The sequence below is a fragment of the Micropterus dolomieu genome, linkage group LG20 (assembly GCF_021292245.1).
Source record: "Micropterus dolomieu isolate WLL.071019.BEF.003 ecotype Adirondacks linkage group LG20, ASM2129224v1, whole genome shotgun sequence".
In the NCBI taxonomy this organism is placed as follows: domain Eukaryota; kingdom Metazoa; phylum Chordata; class Actinopteri; order Centrarchiformes; family Centrarchidae; genus Micropterus; species Micropterus dolomieu.
In genome coordinates, this window is record NC_060169.1 from 26,863,995 (window position 1) to 26,880,330 (window position 16,336).

The window sequence follows — 16,336 nt, forward strand, 5'->3', positions numbered from 1 at the left end:
TTTGATTTCCACCAGTGGGGTAGCACCGTACGTCTATACAACCAGCTATACCGTTATAGCGACATGCATATGTTGGAATCCGCTATTCTGTCTGCCGGCGCGTAAAGGAGTCTCTGTGAATGTTTAGGTCTCTTTGGTTAACAGTCCCCGGCTTTCCTGACAATGAGGATGCATTAGTCGGGGGAGAGCCGTCGTGTCTCTCGGCGCTTCAACGCCATGTTGCGAACGAATGTTAAGTGTGTGTTGCCTGCTGGTCCACACACACACACACACACGCACGCGCGCGCGCATGGACGCACACATGCGCGTTCACCAGACACTGGCTGGCTGGTCGTTGCTGGAGTCCTGAAAAGCAGTCGGTGATTCTAACACACCCCTTCTTCCTCCTTTTTGTCCAACTCCATGCTTCCCAACAACACTTGGAAGCATTCAAAGCAGATACAATGAGGAAACACTTGCAATACCAAATCTGCCAAAATATATTTTACCCCCGGCGCCCTCTCTCTCTGTCAGGAATGATGAATTTGTTGAGGTAATGCTTCATTGTCTGTTAGATCAAAACGAAGAGTGGAGATTGGTCTGGCTGAGCGGGTTTCTGTAATGACTGCAAATGTGTTGCCCTGTATGAACCCAACGTTGGAGACACTGGTTATGTTTGTGAGCGATCATGCGAATTGTAGCCGCATTCTTTCGTATGATTTCATGAATATATCCATGTGTGTATTTGTTCTTTTGTTCAATGTGTGTGTGTGAGCATGCACCTTTATTTCTGCACATGTATGGACGAGTAGCCTATCCCTGGCTGAATGCATGTCCGTGTGTAATAAAGCAGGTCTGGGTATAAAAACTGGAGAGCAGGAGAGACACATGTGCTCTCTGAGCATGGGGGGGGGGGGGGGGGGGGGGGGGGGGGGGGGGGGGGGGCGTTGGTGGTGTGTATCCCAATCAATCAACCAGCCCGCCTCCTGCACTGAGTGCAGAGGGACCCACTGACTTCTGCACATAGCGGGAGCCAGCTGGAGCCCAGCCTTCTTCCCAGAGCAGACAAAGACTTGTGCAGCACTCTCAGTATCGACAGCAGCATCCCCACATGCACCAGCAAAGATAGAGCAGGACAGAAAAACAAAGGCTTCAGATATGGCTAAACAGCAGTCTATGCTTACATGTACATCAAATTATTATTATTACCGTGCAATGCACAAATAATTGTTCTTTGAAGTTCCAAAGTGAGATATACACCTTTTGATGTGACAACTACTTATAAATTGCTTCTTGGGATGAAAAGAGGAATCCTATTACAGATCATTATGGAGTCATCTTGTACCATTTGAATTTATGTTTTGCCTACAATGTGGAGAAGAAAGACAAGCAATCATAAAACGCAGTAATGAAGGAGTTTCCTTTGATAATAATATCTTGTCCTTTCAGATTTCTCCTCTCAGCGTATTCATTTAATACTGATGTGAGGTGGATTTGAGCTGATGAAGAGAAATGGGATGGATGCATTTCCCAGGTGTCTGATTAAAGCAAATGTCCAGTGGATCCAGTGCATTATGTGATTGCATTGGAAAAGTAATAGCACTGCTGTGTCCTCTGTGATTGTGGTCAAGTTGTAATTTCCCTGCTTCTCCGTTTTCCTCCCCAACTCTGTAAAATAATGAACACAAACTACCAGCTGCTCACAAATCACTCTAAAGATCTGAATGCACAAACCATCTATAAGAACTGTGCATTTTTCTCTGACACTTCACTCTTAGTTGGAGTTTTGGCGGTGAGCCTCGATCCATCACGCTGCATTCGTGTGCTGCTCTGCTGTACTGGTTATTGTAGAAAGTGTAAACAAATAAAAGCAGTCGGTGTGTAATGTAGGAAAATGTAAATCCAAGTTTATGTTGCAGTGCTCAGACAAACTGATCTGGTGGAGGGTATGACCTCCTCCAAGCTATGTTCTTAATTATGAGTAACCCATAAAGCACAATCCAAGTGAACATGCTGCAGGACCAGTTGAAATCCCATCTGCAATTTGTTACCACCGACAGACATGGCTGGCCGTGCACTCTGGTTGATATGTATTATATGATTAGTTTCTCTGTGATTGAACATTGGTCTCACATGACCATATTTAAAGCAGTTGTACACGATAAAAACAATGTGCTCTAGGAATTACAGGACATCGTTCCAACAGGCACAGCTTGCTTTTCAGAAAAAGGGAACGCCAGGATAGCCAAAGATAGAGCAGGCCAATTGCTGAGAAAATTATTTACACATTTGATGCTCTGCCCACTGAGACCAATTAGGATAGTAAACTTGTCTGGCTTGAGTCAAACAGCAAGAGGTTTTAGTACTTTATCTTGGCAGTAAGCAGTAGGTTGGTGTTGCTGTATTTCGTTGAAACAAATTAGATTTTTCTACTACAGACAATACTGTAATTGGTTGGCGAGGAGCTGAGCAACTCTGCTGCAGTCCAGAAAATGTCCATCTTAGTAACTGTTGTACTCAAGGGGTGATAAAACGCTTGTCTTAAAACAATTACATGAGATGAGATTAAACACACTTGTTTCCAGTGCACTTATGCTGTTTTAAGAATATTCGTGTATCAACTGAACAAATACAATCTGCCTCATGCTCATTGAGTTTGTCTTTCAGTGTCAACTTTATTGTAAATTATATACTTCTGGACACATCTTCAGTGATGTTCCTGGAATCAACGGGCGTGTCGGGTCTTTCAGCATCATACACCCTCCTCCAGGCAGACCAGATGGGGGCTGATAAGACCTCAGCTTGTGTCCACATTGCTAGCTAGCTACTTGCCCCATGGTTGTCTTGACTTGAGCCACAGCCATCTCAAGGCTCTTTCACATCTGTGGTATCGCGGATGGCTCTACTCCTTTCTTTGTCTGTCTTCTTGCTTTGTGTTTTTGCTTTCAAGCGTCTCTCACCTGAACCTGCCTGCCTGTCTGCCACTCTTCCTCACCGCTGTGACGGTTCTCAGGGGACTGTTAGCTCCAGCATGATGTGATATGCTGAGGGATCTTGAGCTTTTTCTCCAGATCCACCAACAGATGTCCTAACTGAGGCTCCCGGCTCTGCAGCTCTGAGGAAAGTGATGGCCTGTTTTGAGGAGCAGGACCACTTGCTCCACTAAACTCCAGTGCTGATGGTTTCTACAATTACCTTCAGGACATGATTATGGTGTCAGTATCGTCCTTCTTCTAGTGCCATAGGGCAGCAACTCAGGTTCTACTCAAGGGTTCCACCTTTGGAGCACAGCAGACATGCCGGTGTTGAAGCTTTCCCCCATGTGTGGAGATTTGACAGGCTGGGAAGCATGTACACCGCCTGGACGAGGAACTTCATCTGGTGGGGCTCAGCTTTCCACTGCTTAGCCGATGTCACCTTTCTCTACAGCTTGTTGTCTCACCTTCTCTAGGCAGGCTGCTGCATTATCACCAACATTCTGCATGACCTCTCCTCCTCGGTGCTCTCACCTCCCTCTCAACCAGGCAGTGTCTATCTCTCCTCCTTGCACTGCTTGCCATTTCCTCCCTCCCTAGGTCTTGTCCCCTCAAATTCCTCTTCCAAGGATCTGAGTGGCAGTTGCAGCTCGTTCTTATGTCCATAGAGTAAAATGCAGTACACTGAGTTTATTTCCTCTCCAGGACCTCAACTGTCGAGATTGACAGCTCATACACCAGGAGTGGCAATATGATTCTGGGCAGAATGCTGTGCCGGTACAGCCATGCTTTAAACTTTCCTGGAAGTTATGATCACTCCACTGCTCACAGCCAATTCTCCAAATTAATGCAGGTAGATCGGACTGAGGTTGTATTTCTCAGGGTGCTGTCAAAAACCTTGCTCTTTACCTGCTTTTCTGTGATGGTGGGGATGGTAATCCATCTATTGTTGAAAGGTAAGGTGTCATCCACCTTTCCTCTCTTCAGCACCAGTGATCTAAACTTGGCCGGTTTGAAACTCATCCGGGCATACTCCATCAGCTTCTCCACCACATGGATTATCCTCCTAAAGCCTGATTCTAATTCTGTGGTGAGTGTTAGATCTATGAAGACCCTGATGGAAGTTTTGCATTCGGCGGATTTCATCTTGGCCCTCTGCTGTCTGGCTCAGAGTAGAATTTATGAGCATGTTCATAACTCACTATATCAAGTTGTGTGGTATGGATACCATACAGCTGTGAAAGTCAACATTGAAATTCAGTTAGTACTGGATATAAAAACTTACTTGCATTTTTAACAGGCAGAATGTTATTAAAAATTATTTGCATATAATGTATATGAGCACAGAGTATGTATAATTTATATAATATATATATATTTATATAATTTTTTACAAATGGCATGTGACCAAATTAGGTACTGTGCAACAAATGAATGATTGAGATCTATTCTGCATCTTTCTAACTGATAGCACATTATGTGGGCTGTCTAATGATGATAACATAGTTTTTCATTACTACAATTCTTAAAGAACAATATACTTAGTCATTCATAACAATTAATGCTATTAGACTTTATTGGTGAAGTACTAAATATAAGCACAAGTATCTAGTCTGTAGTTACCATTAGATTAGATGAGATTATTTGTCTCTGAGGAATAGTGAATTGTAAATCATATATAATAATTTAGTTATGCGGTTCATTAGCCACTCTGTGTTGCAAGGATTATTATGTTCATGTGCTGAAATGATATATGTGTCATCAAAGTTGGCATTGTACGTATGTGTTAAATAAGTGGTCACACAATCAACATAAAACAATTTTGATTTGATTGAGTCTGTTTGTTTTTAGCCTTTATTTGAAGTGTATTTATGATTGTATTTTTTTGACCATGGAAAGTAGCATTTTGAATTATTTAAAACACTCACTTTCCTTACTGGTGTCCTTATAGCTGTGGGTCCTACTGTTTGAGATTCAGTGAAATTATATAGAAATCAGTGTGATAGTGTCTGCTACAATTTCAGCCCCAGTGAAAGATGTTAATGTCTGTATCTTTTGGTTCCATTATTATTTGGCCTATTACAGAGAACCTTTCCATTAAAGTATTTAAAGGAGTAAGATGACTCTTTTCTGTTATATTGTTCAAATCACTACTTGATTTATCATATCACTTGCAAAATGTTTGATGGGTGTAGCTTCAAGAGTAGCTTAAAAAGTAGGTTTTTAAGGAAGTAGTCCAGAAATGGTAGCAGTTAAAACGTGGTTAGAAATAAAAAAAATTTAAAAAGTCACCTTGCTTCTTCCCTTGTTTTGTTTGAGTCCTTGTACCTAGGCCACAAGTGTTACAGTCTTGAGTCTGTGAAGTTTGTGTATTTGAATGCTGAGTACAGTAGCCTCCGTGGTGACTGTCTCTCATCTTCCGCAAGGTCAATGACATACAGTTCCGTCTGACAGCAGAGCATCTCCTGAATGGGTAAGGAACTACTACAGACTGGCAGACAGATGGAACAGTGCCCCCAGCTGGAGGTGCCAAGGGGTGACCACATCAGGCCCAGACACAAGCTTCTACCAAGGGAGCAAGGGTGATCAGAATACTGAGTGATCTCGGGGCACAGAGAAAATACTTTCTACATTCTGAGAGAAGAAGAATATTTTTACTCAAACTTTCTTTAGCTTGCCTTTATTCATACAATTTTGGGAATCAATTAAACCTTTCTGTTGATAAAATATAATCATATATCTGTGCTGCATTTCCTGCTGGGTTTAATCAACTACTGTGAAATGTTTAATGGAAACAAACACTGTATGCTACGGTCCATGGTTCATGTTTGGATATGTAAATGAGGTTTGTGTATGATTGCCTTGCCACAATGTTATTCCACCTCCTTCCGCTGGAGGGGTGCCCTCCACATGCTTGGTCTGGTGGAAAGCGTCTCCATAGAAACCAAGACCACGGTGGCACATGGGCTTAGGGGGGTGACTGGGCAAATGTTTTTTCTTTTGGAGAACAATGACGCTAGGGTGCACTGGCGCTGGGCTCCAATAGAGAGCATCAAGCAGGGATATTGAGAGTTGAACAACAGGCACTTACTTTTACCTCATTTAAAGAGCATTTACACACCCAGTGATAAAGATAAATAAATGTATTCATGTATTCAATGCGTAACAAGTGGATTTACGTGTTTGTGTGTGTGCCATGCCACTGTGCACGTGGTGGTGTAGTACCTCGACATTTAACTGAAAAAATGTGACAATTGTTTAAGACATTTTAGCACAAACTCAAAACAACTTATCTAAATGTGTTTTTATTTTCAAAATGGTACCAAATCTGGATGATGAACGTAGATAATTATTGAATAATGAACTTAATTTAAGTATACGTTTTTGCAAATCTTGGGTCATTTATGGAGTAGTTACGCATATGTAAACTGCCAAGAGAAAAAATAAAGTAAGACGCGTATCTGTCTGCCTCTGATATTCAGTAAATGTTGATGCTAAGATGTCAGGCTGATCTCTCACCCTTCATTTCCACTTTTCTTCTCTCTGTCTTCTTTTATTTTTCCCCTCCTACTGCTCTCATTTTCTCACTGTCTCAATACTTAATATCCTGACTACTATCTACCTCCCATCCAGGATTATGATAAAGCACGCAGCAAAGAGAACTCAGAAGACCCAACAGGGAAATCTGACTTTCCCATTCTAATCTATGCAGAGTGAAGGGCTTTTGGTGAGTTGTATTGGGAGGGGGAAGGTGGACTGTGTGTTAACACAGAATAGCACCATTACTCACAGTCACTTGTCCTAATTAGCTTAAAAAGTAGGTTCTGAGTCTTGATTTCACAAGTGATAATTATTTTTTATATGTTAATTCAAAGAGAATGTTTGTTTTTTCTTGCATCGACTAAACTGTAGTGCACTTATTTGTGGTATTATGCAGGTGCACCTCCAGTATGCTACCCTTATATCTGCTTCCTGTTTCTGTACTGGCTCTGCACTGATTTTGAACATCACTCCCAGGCCTAGTGAAGATGATCCATCCAGGGTGTACCTTCCTCTTGCCCAGTATAAGCTGGGATATGCCAGTCCCTGTGGATTCTGACCAGGGTGTGTGATTTAAAAAAAATGGACGGATGGATGCTTCAAGCAGCCTTTTTCATGCATGTATTAGTTACCATAGGACACACCAGGTTTCACTTCCATACCCATTCATCTAATCTTTGACAATTGCCATATTCAAGGCTTGGTTATCTTTTTAATTTTCATTTTAATAATTTCCACCATTTGCTACCTCTATTGCTTGCAGGTAAGGGAAAGGCAAGAACACACAGTGCTACTTCAGTTAGTGAATCGACACATTAACTCTTCATTTCCTGCAGACACTCAGTAATTTCATGTTTTTTATTCCTTTTTCATATCAAAGGAATTATTGATCACTGTACGGATTACACCCTGGAAAGAGTAATCTGCAGTGGTGATGTTTTTTTTTACTTACTGAAAATCTGAGAACACTTCAATGCCTCCATTGCTTGCTTTTGTGGAAATTATTGTGGTGAGTAAATTACAATGTCTTATCATCTTGACCCTTTTTTTCAAAATACAAAGTTCTCAGAATACACAGAAGCTGACAAATAAACATTTGTGCCAATTCTTAGTTATATATTTTTTATTTCAACTCGAGGGATGACAGTTGTTTCAAAGAAGATTTAGTGATGAAGGTAACTTGACCAAAATCTGAAATTAGAATATCGTAAATCATTGTAAGGATATTCAGCTTCAGAAATGGCTTCCTGTGAGGAAAGTGAATCCTCTGTTTCAGGTCTGTACTATTCTGGACATAGAATTAATGAAACCTCCATAGTTTTAAAGAAAACAACTCCTGGAGCACTGGAGGTCTTCATTTACATTGATAACAATGACAATATTACAAGATATGACAAATATCTGTGATTTATGTCTATTGCCTTATTTTTATTGTGAAGCACTTTCTCTTGCATGGGTTATGACACTGTATGATCCAAGTGGGCTGATCAGGGTGCACCGTGTCTATGATGTAGGTTGACATTTGCAATGATAGTGTAAATGATTCTATAGGAAACATTCTCTTTTCTTTTGTCCACCTGAGGTGGGAGGCAGACGGAGCTACAAAACACCTCCTTGGCACCTTGGCTGTAGTCTCAAGATTCACCATGCCTCACTGCTGTCTAAAGAGGTTTAATCTAGATTAAGTACAGAAAGTTATCTGGCTTGTATTTAATAGTTTCAATGACAAATCAAGTCATTAGATATATGTCAGAAACCAGTAATCAGACAGGCCCAGTACAGTATATATAACATATTATGATCAGGGGCCTGACATAATGATTGACATAATAATTCAAAGTCAGAACTCATGTGGCCTGCTTAATAATTAATAGTAAATGTGTTGCTGGGGCAATATAAAAGTGACCCAGCAGAATTCCTTCAATCACCTCATTAATTACATTGGACCCATTAAGATGTGTGTACATTTGGTAAATAATTAAGTGGGTGTTACTGGCACTGGGCCTTTATTTGCCATTCATAGTTTGGTTTCTGCATCATACCAGACACATGTGACTCTCTGTTGTTGATGAATTACCAAGAGATTTGAACTTGGATGATGCCAAGAGATTTCCTGTGGCATCATCCAAGTTACACTTTCCTTCCAGAGTCACTCACTGCAGTGAAACAGCAACCCCAGCTGGAGAGCTGGAGTCAGCTTGGTATTTTGGTCAGAAACAAGATCAAGTCTCATATTCAAGTTTGAGGCCATTGTCATGGGCTCTCATTTGACTGATGGCCTTGAACCAGGGTTATGTATATTTCTAATAGTGCTGCTGATCAGAATATAATATAATTATAATATAATATTATATTATTTAGGCTACTATGTTACATTTTGTGGCCTATAGGCTGTTGTTTATGAAACGTTTTCTATTACAAAGGACGTAGGCTACATTGCTGTTCATGACATATGATATTGAAAAATTTAACTGCAATTGACACACACGTGAGATTAGCAGTGTGACTGTATCACTCTTTTTAGATTATCTGTAGATGGAACTCGGTGGTTGTCATATATGACACTGTAGAGAAACGGTCAGCAAGGAGACTGGTTGCTCGCAGTTTAACACCGCACCGTCGGTAAACGGGTTCAGCACCATGGACAGAGAGCGAGACAGTGATTGGGTCAACAATACAGCGTCAAGGATTAGAAGAATCCACCTATTGGTCTGAATCAAAGTGACAGCGGACTCAAGCACGGTGGTTGGTCGAGGGTCAGGATAGTAAGGTTTATCGCTCTATTCTACTGCACAGAAGAAAGTAGGCTATTATAAGAGTTTCATATTAGGGATAGGCTATTGTCCGATTGGCAGCCGCACTCTATTACACTCGCAGTCTGAAGCTTCCATTGGAGACTGTGCATCTTAAACACAGAAGCGGCTGCTCTGTGGAGGAGGTAAGCAGATTATGTTTCCTGTGGAATCCGTAATTCCTGGCCATGATGGCCAGCTCTCTGTCAAAATATCTACCTGTCTTCGAACATAGCCTATACAGCGAATATCGCTGGCCCATTTCATCCAGTGGAGTGCATTTTGCATGCCATTGCAACAAGCGCGCGTGACCGGTCCCCCGGTGTCTGTGTGTGTTTGTGCGTGCGTGCGTGTGAGAGAGCATTTTCTGAAGGTTTCACTCAAACCGGAAGGATTCACTCGTTACAATCGTATCACCGCTATTGAGACGGTGCCTGAAGGGCTCACACGTTAAATCCCAACGGCAACGCTTAGATTATAGCACCCTCCGTTAAACGCCTTCTTCCCATAAACCGTGGTGTTCAGGTAATGACCCTATAAGATATGCTCACACGTGTTCATGTATATGAAAATTACTGTAAATGACTACTTAGGTTACAAGGGCTATAGAAATAAACAAGTACTAACCTCCAGTTTGTTCTTATTTCAAGAAACGGACGAGGGAGGAACTCTAAACAGCGAACTTTATCCACATGGCAGGTCAGTAATTATAAAGTAGCCTAATATACCGGGGTAGAAGCTCACATATGCAACCTGCCATGTTAACTGTCTAATTATTTGTCTCAGAGCCCAACTTCCCCCCACTGCCGGGATTCATCCCGCTCAAGCCATGCTTCTACCAGGACTTTGATGAGATCCCTGAACAGCACCGCAGCATGTGCAAGAAAATGTACCACCTGTGGATATGTGAGTAGCTTCAAGAGATGTTGTATTGTTTTAAGACAATGGAATTTCCAAAGGATTATGTGACATCATCCTTGCATCAGGCAACTAAACTTTGGAGTTCTTCAACTATGAAACTTTATACTGACTTTTTTTTTGCAGATAGGGCCTCCAGAAGCCTTAAAAAGAAAAAACAATCCTGGAGGTCCCATAAACTGTCTTTTCCTCTGTCGTTAGCTCATGATAAGAACTATGTAACGGAAGGGCATGGTTTACAAGGGTCTCCTTGGTCCAAAAAGATTATTATTTTTTTATTGTCTGTGTTATCCTGACTGGTTTATTTGCTAATGAGTCATAGCGCTGACCAGATGGCTTTGGTTTGAGCAGAGCAGTTAACATTGAAATTGTGTTAAACAATTTTTGCCAGAAGCACTTTCATCAAAGTTTATTACACTATAAACAAGCAGTACAATGATGTTTGTGATATTGCTCTGGTCTGGAAGCTCCCTGCCCATCCATGAAGGCAAGGCAAGGGGCGAGCAACAAGAAATAGCCCAAAGCTGCTGCAACATATACTACATACTGTAGGTGCAGTAACACTAATCTAGCAGTTAGGAATAGGGAGAGTAACATAAAAAAACAATGACAACAAAGCATGCAAGGTTGCAACTGATTTTGGCTGAATGAGAAAGTCCAGAATTGCCACTCCTCTCTATTAAACCTGTGGCAGATCACAGCCTGATTTTGATTGTGTTTGCAGTGTGTGGAAGATGTTTTTCATTTGAAATAATCATTTAAAGTCTGAGACTGTGGGTCTCCCCCAAACAAAGCTTTGCTATGCCTATGGGATAATGATTATGTTATTTGATCCCATAGACACTCAACAATTGACAACTTCCAACAACACCAAATACATTAAAAAGTCCTAAGACATAGTAGTTTCTGGCCCTGTGAAAGTGGGTGCGAAAGATGGGCCTCCCCAAACTACGCTATCTCTGAACTACCGCTTTAACTAAATCACACACATTTAGGCTATTCTATGTGATCTCCTTCTGATGACTACTGTAATACTTTTTTCACTTTCTTTCACTGAGCCTCCCCTGAAACAATTTGGAGCCCCCCTGGGGAGGCTCATCTCCCACTCCGAAAACTTCTGATTTATACACAACAAGAGACATGTATTCATGATCACTCTGAACTATCTATCATTACAACTGAACTCTTTTCTTTCTGCAGGCGTCTTCTTTTCTAGTAAACAGTAAACATAAGCAGGTATTCCATGTCCCGAAAATGCTTTTGGATGTGCTATTGTTCCCCTTCCCTCTACAGCAATATGTATAGGTTTTTCTTAAATTTGGATTTGCCATTTGCCATATGCTACAAAGTGTGGGTATGCACATTGCTTTTTATACTTGCTATTCACTTTGTATGTTCTTTTTGTTCTTAATTATGTTGAACATTTTGTGTCACATTTCATGTGTGATAATCATTTGAAGCCAACAGTATTATCCTAACAAGTCCATCTGTTCAAGAAATGTAACTGTGTTCCCTAATAGCTCTCATGTTGCAGCTGTGTTTGGACTCATAATTCTCTTGTGAAGCACTCTGCCTTTTCGCTATAGACCAAAATTTGAAGATGATTGGCCTTCTTTGCTTGCTTTAGAGTAGAAAGATGGGACCAAAGCGCAGAGCTCCAATTAGAACTAAGTGCAATTTAAGTGTGGAGTACTGTAGCCGCATAGCATTACTGAGAATTAATAGAAAAGGACACCCGCATAAAGGCTATTCAGGGAACACAAGCCATCTTTTGAGTCAAGCATTGCAATTACATATTTCACATTTTGTTAGGCTGGCTGCCTTAATATCCACTTTTTTTTCAAACTCTTTCCTGCATGTGCATATCTGTATGTGTACCCAATGAATATGTTTTTTGCATCAATACCTTAAACACAGTATGTCTGTTTTGGTCTTACAGTGAATAGTGTTACTCTTGCTGTGAATCTCATTGGCTGCTTTGCTTGGATGTTTGGTGGAGGTGGTGTGACCAACTTTGGGCTGGCTATCATCTGGCTCCTGATGTTCACTCCCTGCTCTTATGTCTGTTGGTTCAGGCCCATCTACAAGGCCTTCAAGTAAGTCAAATATGACTTGCTGACCTTCAAAAATAATAATAATTGTTTTGTGAAGTAATATAGTTATACATAGCACATACACTGTAGTAACATTGAACTGATGTGTTATATTGCAATAATAGGTGTTTAGGGATAAGGTGAAATGTATATGCGTCTGCTCAACGGACAGAAAAGAACTGTGTGTCAAATACAATATAATGTATACTAGCTTATGCAGTAACACTGAATGACAGAGTAGAATATTTTCTGGCTTAGACATTTCACCATAATTATGGTTGCATATTACAATAGTACTTCTGTGATCACTGGCGCAGCCATTTGAAAGGGCATTTTGGGTATGGTCTTTCTTCTTTACATGTGCACATGAGTTTGAGTTCAGTTTGGCAGATTCGAGGACCGCTTTAGATCACGGGACATATCCATCTAATGCCATGTAGGAAACATTTTATGAAAACTAAAAAGATTTTCTCTCTTTTCTATCTTTTGCGGAGGAATTTCTACATGCTGTACCGTGGTCCTGTCCTTAGTGTTACAGTTGGGTGGGTGGTCAGTGACAGTGGACAGTGCATTTTAGATAATATTTCCTCCATTCTCTTAAAGTGTTTAGTGGCAGTAGAGATAAATAATTCAACCAGTCCCTCTGGAGACAGAAGGGCACCCAGAACGTCCTCTCTATCCCCTCACTGAAGAGAGGCGTAATGCAGAGGGCTGCCAAATGAAATATCTTCTTAAATCATCCCTTTATCTTCCAGCTTACATTATATGCTTTCTGCACCTTGACCAGTTTGCCAAGTCAAGGACAGCCGATGTGTCGTCCAGTACACTAGATGATGCCGTGATGAATAATGTGGCTCGTGCCTTCCATTCTGGTTAAAATCAGGGCATTGTAGAAGCGCATTACACATCCTTGGAGGAGAAAGGAATCATTACCTATAGAGGGGCAGTAGGAGTAGGAGTGGCACAAAGTCGCAGAGGGCAGTGCACTTGAAGCCTGGGCTGACAAACTACTGCCAGTGTGGACCAACCAAAGTACCAAGGCAGGACAAGAAGCCCACAGGCCAGCACAGTCCGCTCACAAGGCCATCCATAGCTATATTGTCATGGCATATGATTGAAGAGTTTTACTATAATAGCTGATAATTGGTAAACCTGAACATTTTGTAGATTCCTAAATATGAGTGCTGTAGCCTGTGAAGCCACAATAAAAGGTATAGCCTGTGTGAATTACTCCTCATGGTGCAGAGTAGGAATTACATATATTTTACTGTTAAACTGTTACTTAATCTAAATTTATAAATGGATAACGTTACACAAAATACAACAAGATTTATCAATACTTTTGTATTTGCATGTAAATATTTCTTGATCTTTTTGTTATTTTCTTAGGAGTGACAGCTCCTTCAACTTCATGCAGTTCTTCTTTGTGTTCATGGCCCAAGTTGGAATCAGCATCATCCAAAGCATAGGCATACCTGGATGGGGAGTATGGTAAGAGTCAGAGATTGAAGATGCCTGGAAAAGATTTTTCTCAAATTGTTTTGTAAATGACTTATTTTTATTCACATTTAACAGAGGATCTTTTCCCCCAATCACACTTCAAATTATTTTATTAGTTTTGGATAATTTCGATACATTTAATATAAAACATTTATTTAAAATAACTTGAATGTCAATTATGTCAGGTGCAACTATTTATCTTCCAATCCTGATGCACACATTTTAAAAGAAATGTACTAAAGTAAGAGAAAATAAATTCTTGAGAAAGTTTGTTTACACTAAGGTACAGAGACTCATACGCAGAGCCACCTAGTCTAGTTAAACTCCAAATATCAGAGTCATTTCTGAAGTTCATTCTACCACCGTTTTTAAGTGAGATTCATTCATTGCTATGCAACAAAAGCTAGCATTAAAAATCAGAAGTTGTTTTTATAAGAATACAAAATTGACTTTTGAATGAAACATTTTGAGCTCAAGCAATAAGTCCAGTCAGGTAGTATTTTTTAAAGACCTTGTCTGCTGCTTTCATTAACATGACAGTGATGGAACATCAGAAACTGTCCTCATATAACTTTTATGATACTCCTGTTATTAGATTTTGAGAGGCTGTTAAAGAGATCCTCAAAATGTCACCTGTCTCAGGCTGATGATCAGAAATTAATATTATGACAGCCTCCATAAAGTTTATAAATGTCACAATGTGCAATTGGGTATCCTCATGTATGAGCTATAAAACTTTTAAACTTTATATCACAGTACTTAAAGTCCACAAAATGACTGGCATTTAACATCCAGATGTTCAGTGGTAGTGTCATGATGAGGGACACCAGAGAATCCAGATAATTATGGTTGATGTTGTTTTCATTGTCTAGAATTAATCTTTTATTTTTTTTTAAATCAAATTGTGTTAATGGTCATATGTTGTCTTTTTCAGTGGTTGGTTGGCTACCATCTCCTTCTTCAGTTATAATATTTTTATTGCACTGATCATGTTGGTCCCTACTATCATGTTCACTGCAGTGGCCTCATTGTCCTTCATTGCCCTAACCAGGGTAAGAATTTAACTTAACGTTCATGTAGTCTTTAACCATAGGTTACAGATTATCTGTTTTATTGTGGCAGAAAATAATGTTATATCCCTTTGGCAGTCCAGGATTTGAGATTGATTCATTTTCTCTCATATCGACAAAGCAGCATTGCTAGGTTTAACTGCCATAATTCCATTCAATCCTTTGCTATACCTAAAACATTGTATTCCTTAAACAGACTGATAGGGGACAGGTGATAACATTGCTCTTAAATCTATGTGATAACAGTAACTAAAGTAATTAGCTTTCACACATGAAGTCTTGTTGGTTATAACTTGTGATATAACCTTGCCTGCAGATCCATAATTTCTACCGTGGCAGCGGGGCCAGCATGTCCAAAGCTCAGGAGGAATGGACCTCAGGAGCTTGGAAAAACCCTCATGTGCAGGCAGCGGCCCAGCAGGCTGCCATGGGGGCAGCTGCTGGAGCCATGCAGGGTCAGCCCTCTAGCCCACAATATGACGATAACCAGATGTAGCCACTTCAAGACAGAGATGTCAAACAAATGATGTGACAGATATGCCAAAGTTTGAGCAACAGGGTTAGGGAGATTTGACCATTTCCCACAATATCATTGATGATTAAGTGTTTCAGAAACAACACTTGCATAATTTAACAGGTTCAGTTTTTACATTTTGGTCAAATCACAGATTCAGGAGAATTGTCAGTGATTTCATGCAACTTCCTCATTTGGCAAACCAATAGCTCTGAATATCTGTGGGAAGTTTCGCCATCCTGTATTAAAAGGCATGCAAATTATTTGTGGTGTTTTTTATCGTTTCATATTTTTTCCCTCCTGGTCTTCTGTTGGAGGTTGAAATGAAACTAGTTTAGAATGTGCACTAGAGCTGTGTGCTAATATATTCTTTGTAATGACCTATAGTTCTAGCAAATTTTACAAAAGAAAGAAAAAAAAAACTGATGTACAATAACTTTTGTTGTGATGAAGATTAAATTATTTAGAAGTATCTTATTTAATTTATTTACCAATTAGCACTTTTAGAATGATACATTGCTTAGGATATAAAGTTAGTTTTTCTTGTATTTTAAATTCAAAGGTAAACCAAAGATCCGATGTTAGATTGTAACCTTATTTTAAATCCTGTTAATTTATGTGACTCAGCATCATTTCATCATATTTCTATGCAGTTTATCAGTGATTGCACTGTGAAATTAAAGAATGTTGAAAGGGAGTCTTTCTGTATTACAGTAAGACAGTATTATTGCAAAACTTACTTGAAGCTGACTCTCTAATGTACTTGAAGCTTCTTGTTGACGTACTGTATACCTTACACTGAAACCACATTTATATCACAGATGAATTAGTGTTTAACGGTCCCAAGTAAGTTCAGCAAAAACAACTGAAATACCTGTCCCGTGTGCTGTAATCAGCTCTAGTTTATGTGTTTTTTAGTTTTGTACTGAATGTCAATTTAGCATGTGCTCTTTTT

At 40.0% G+C, this 16,336-nt stretch overlaps 1 protein-coding gene across 2 annotated transcripts; it reads left to right on the forward strand.

The window, feature by feature from the left end:
- Positions 1–9,348: 9,348 nt before the first annotated feature.
- Positions 9,349–15,493, forward strand: LOC123959163 (secretory carrier-associated membrane protein 5-like). Of its 2 annotated transcripts, none has more exons than XM_046033084.1 (7): positions 9,349–9,432; positions 9,937–9,985; positions 10,073–10,192; positions 12,144–12,300; positions 13,687–13,788; positions 14,732–14,849; positions 15,184–15,493. In XM_046033084.1, the coding sequence occupies exons 2-7, from the start codon at positions 9,979–9,981 to the stop codon at positions 15,361–15,363; spliced, it is 684 nt and encodes a 227-aa protein (XP_045889040.1). In that variant the 5' UTR covers positions 9,349–9,432; positions 9,937–9,978; the 3' UTR covers positions 15,364–15,493. The 2 variants fall into 2 exon arrangements, with proteins under 2 accessions (XP_045889040.1, XP_045889039.1); XM_046033083.1 differs by lacking the exon at positions 9,349–9,432 and adding an exon at positions 9,696–9,811.
- The last annotated feature ends 843 nt before the right edge of the window (positions 15,494–16,336 follow it).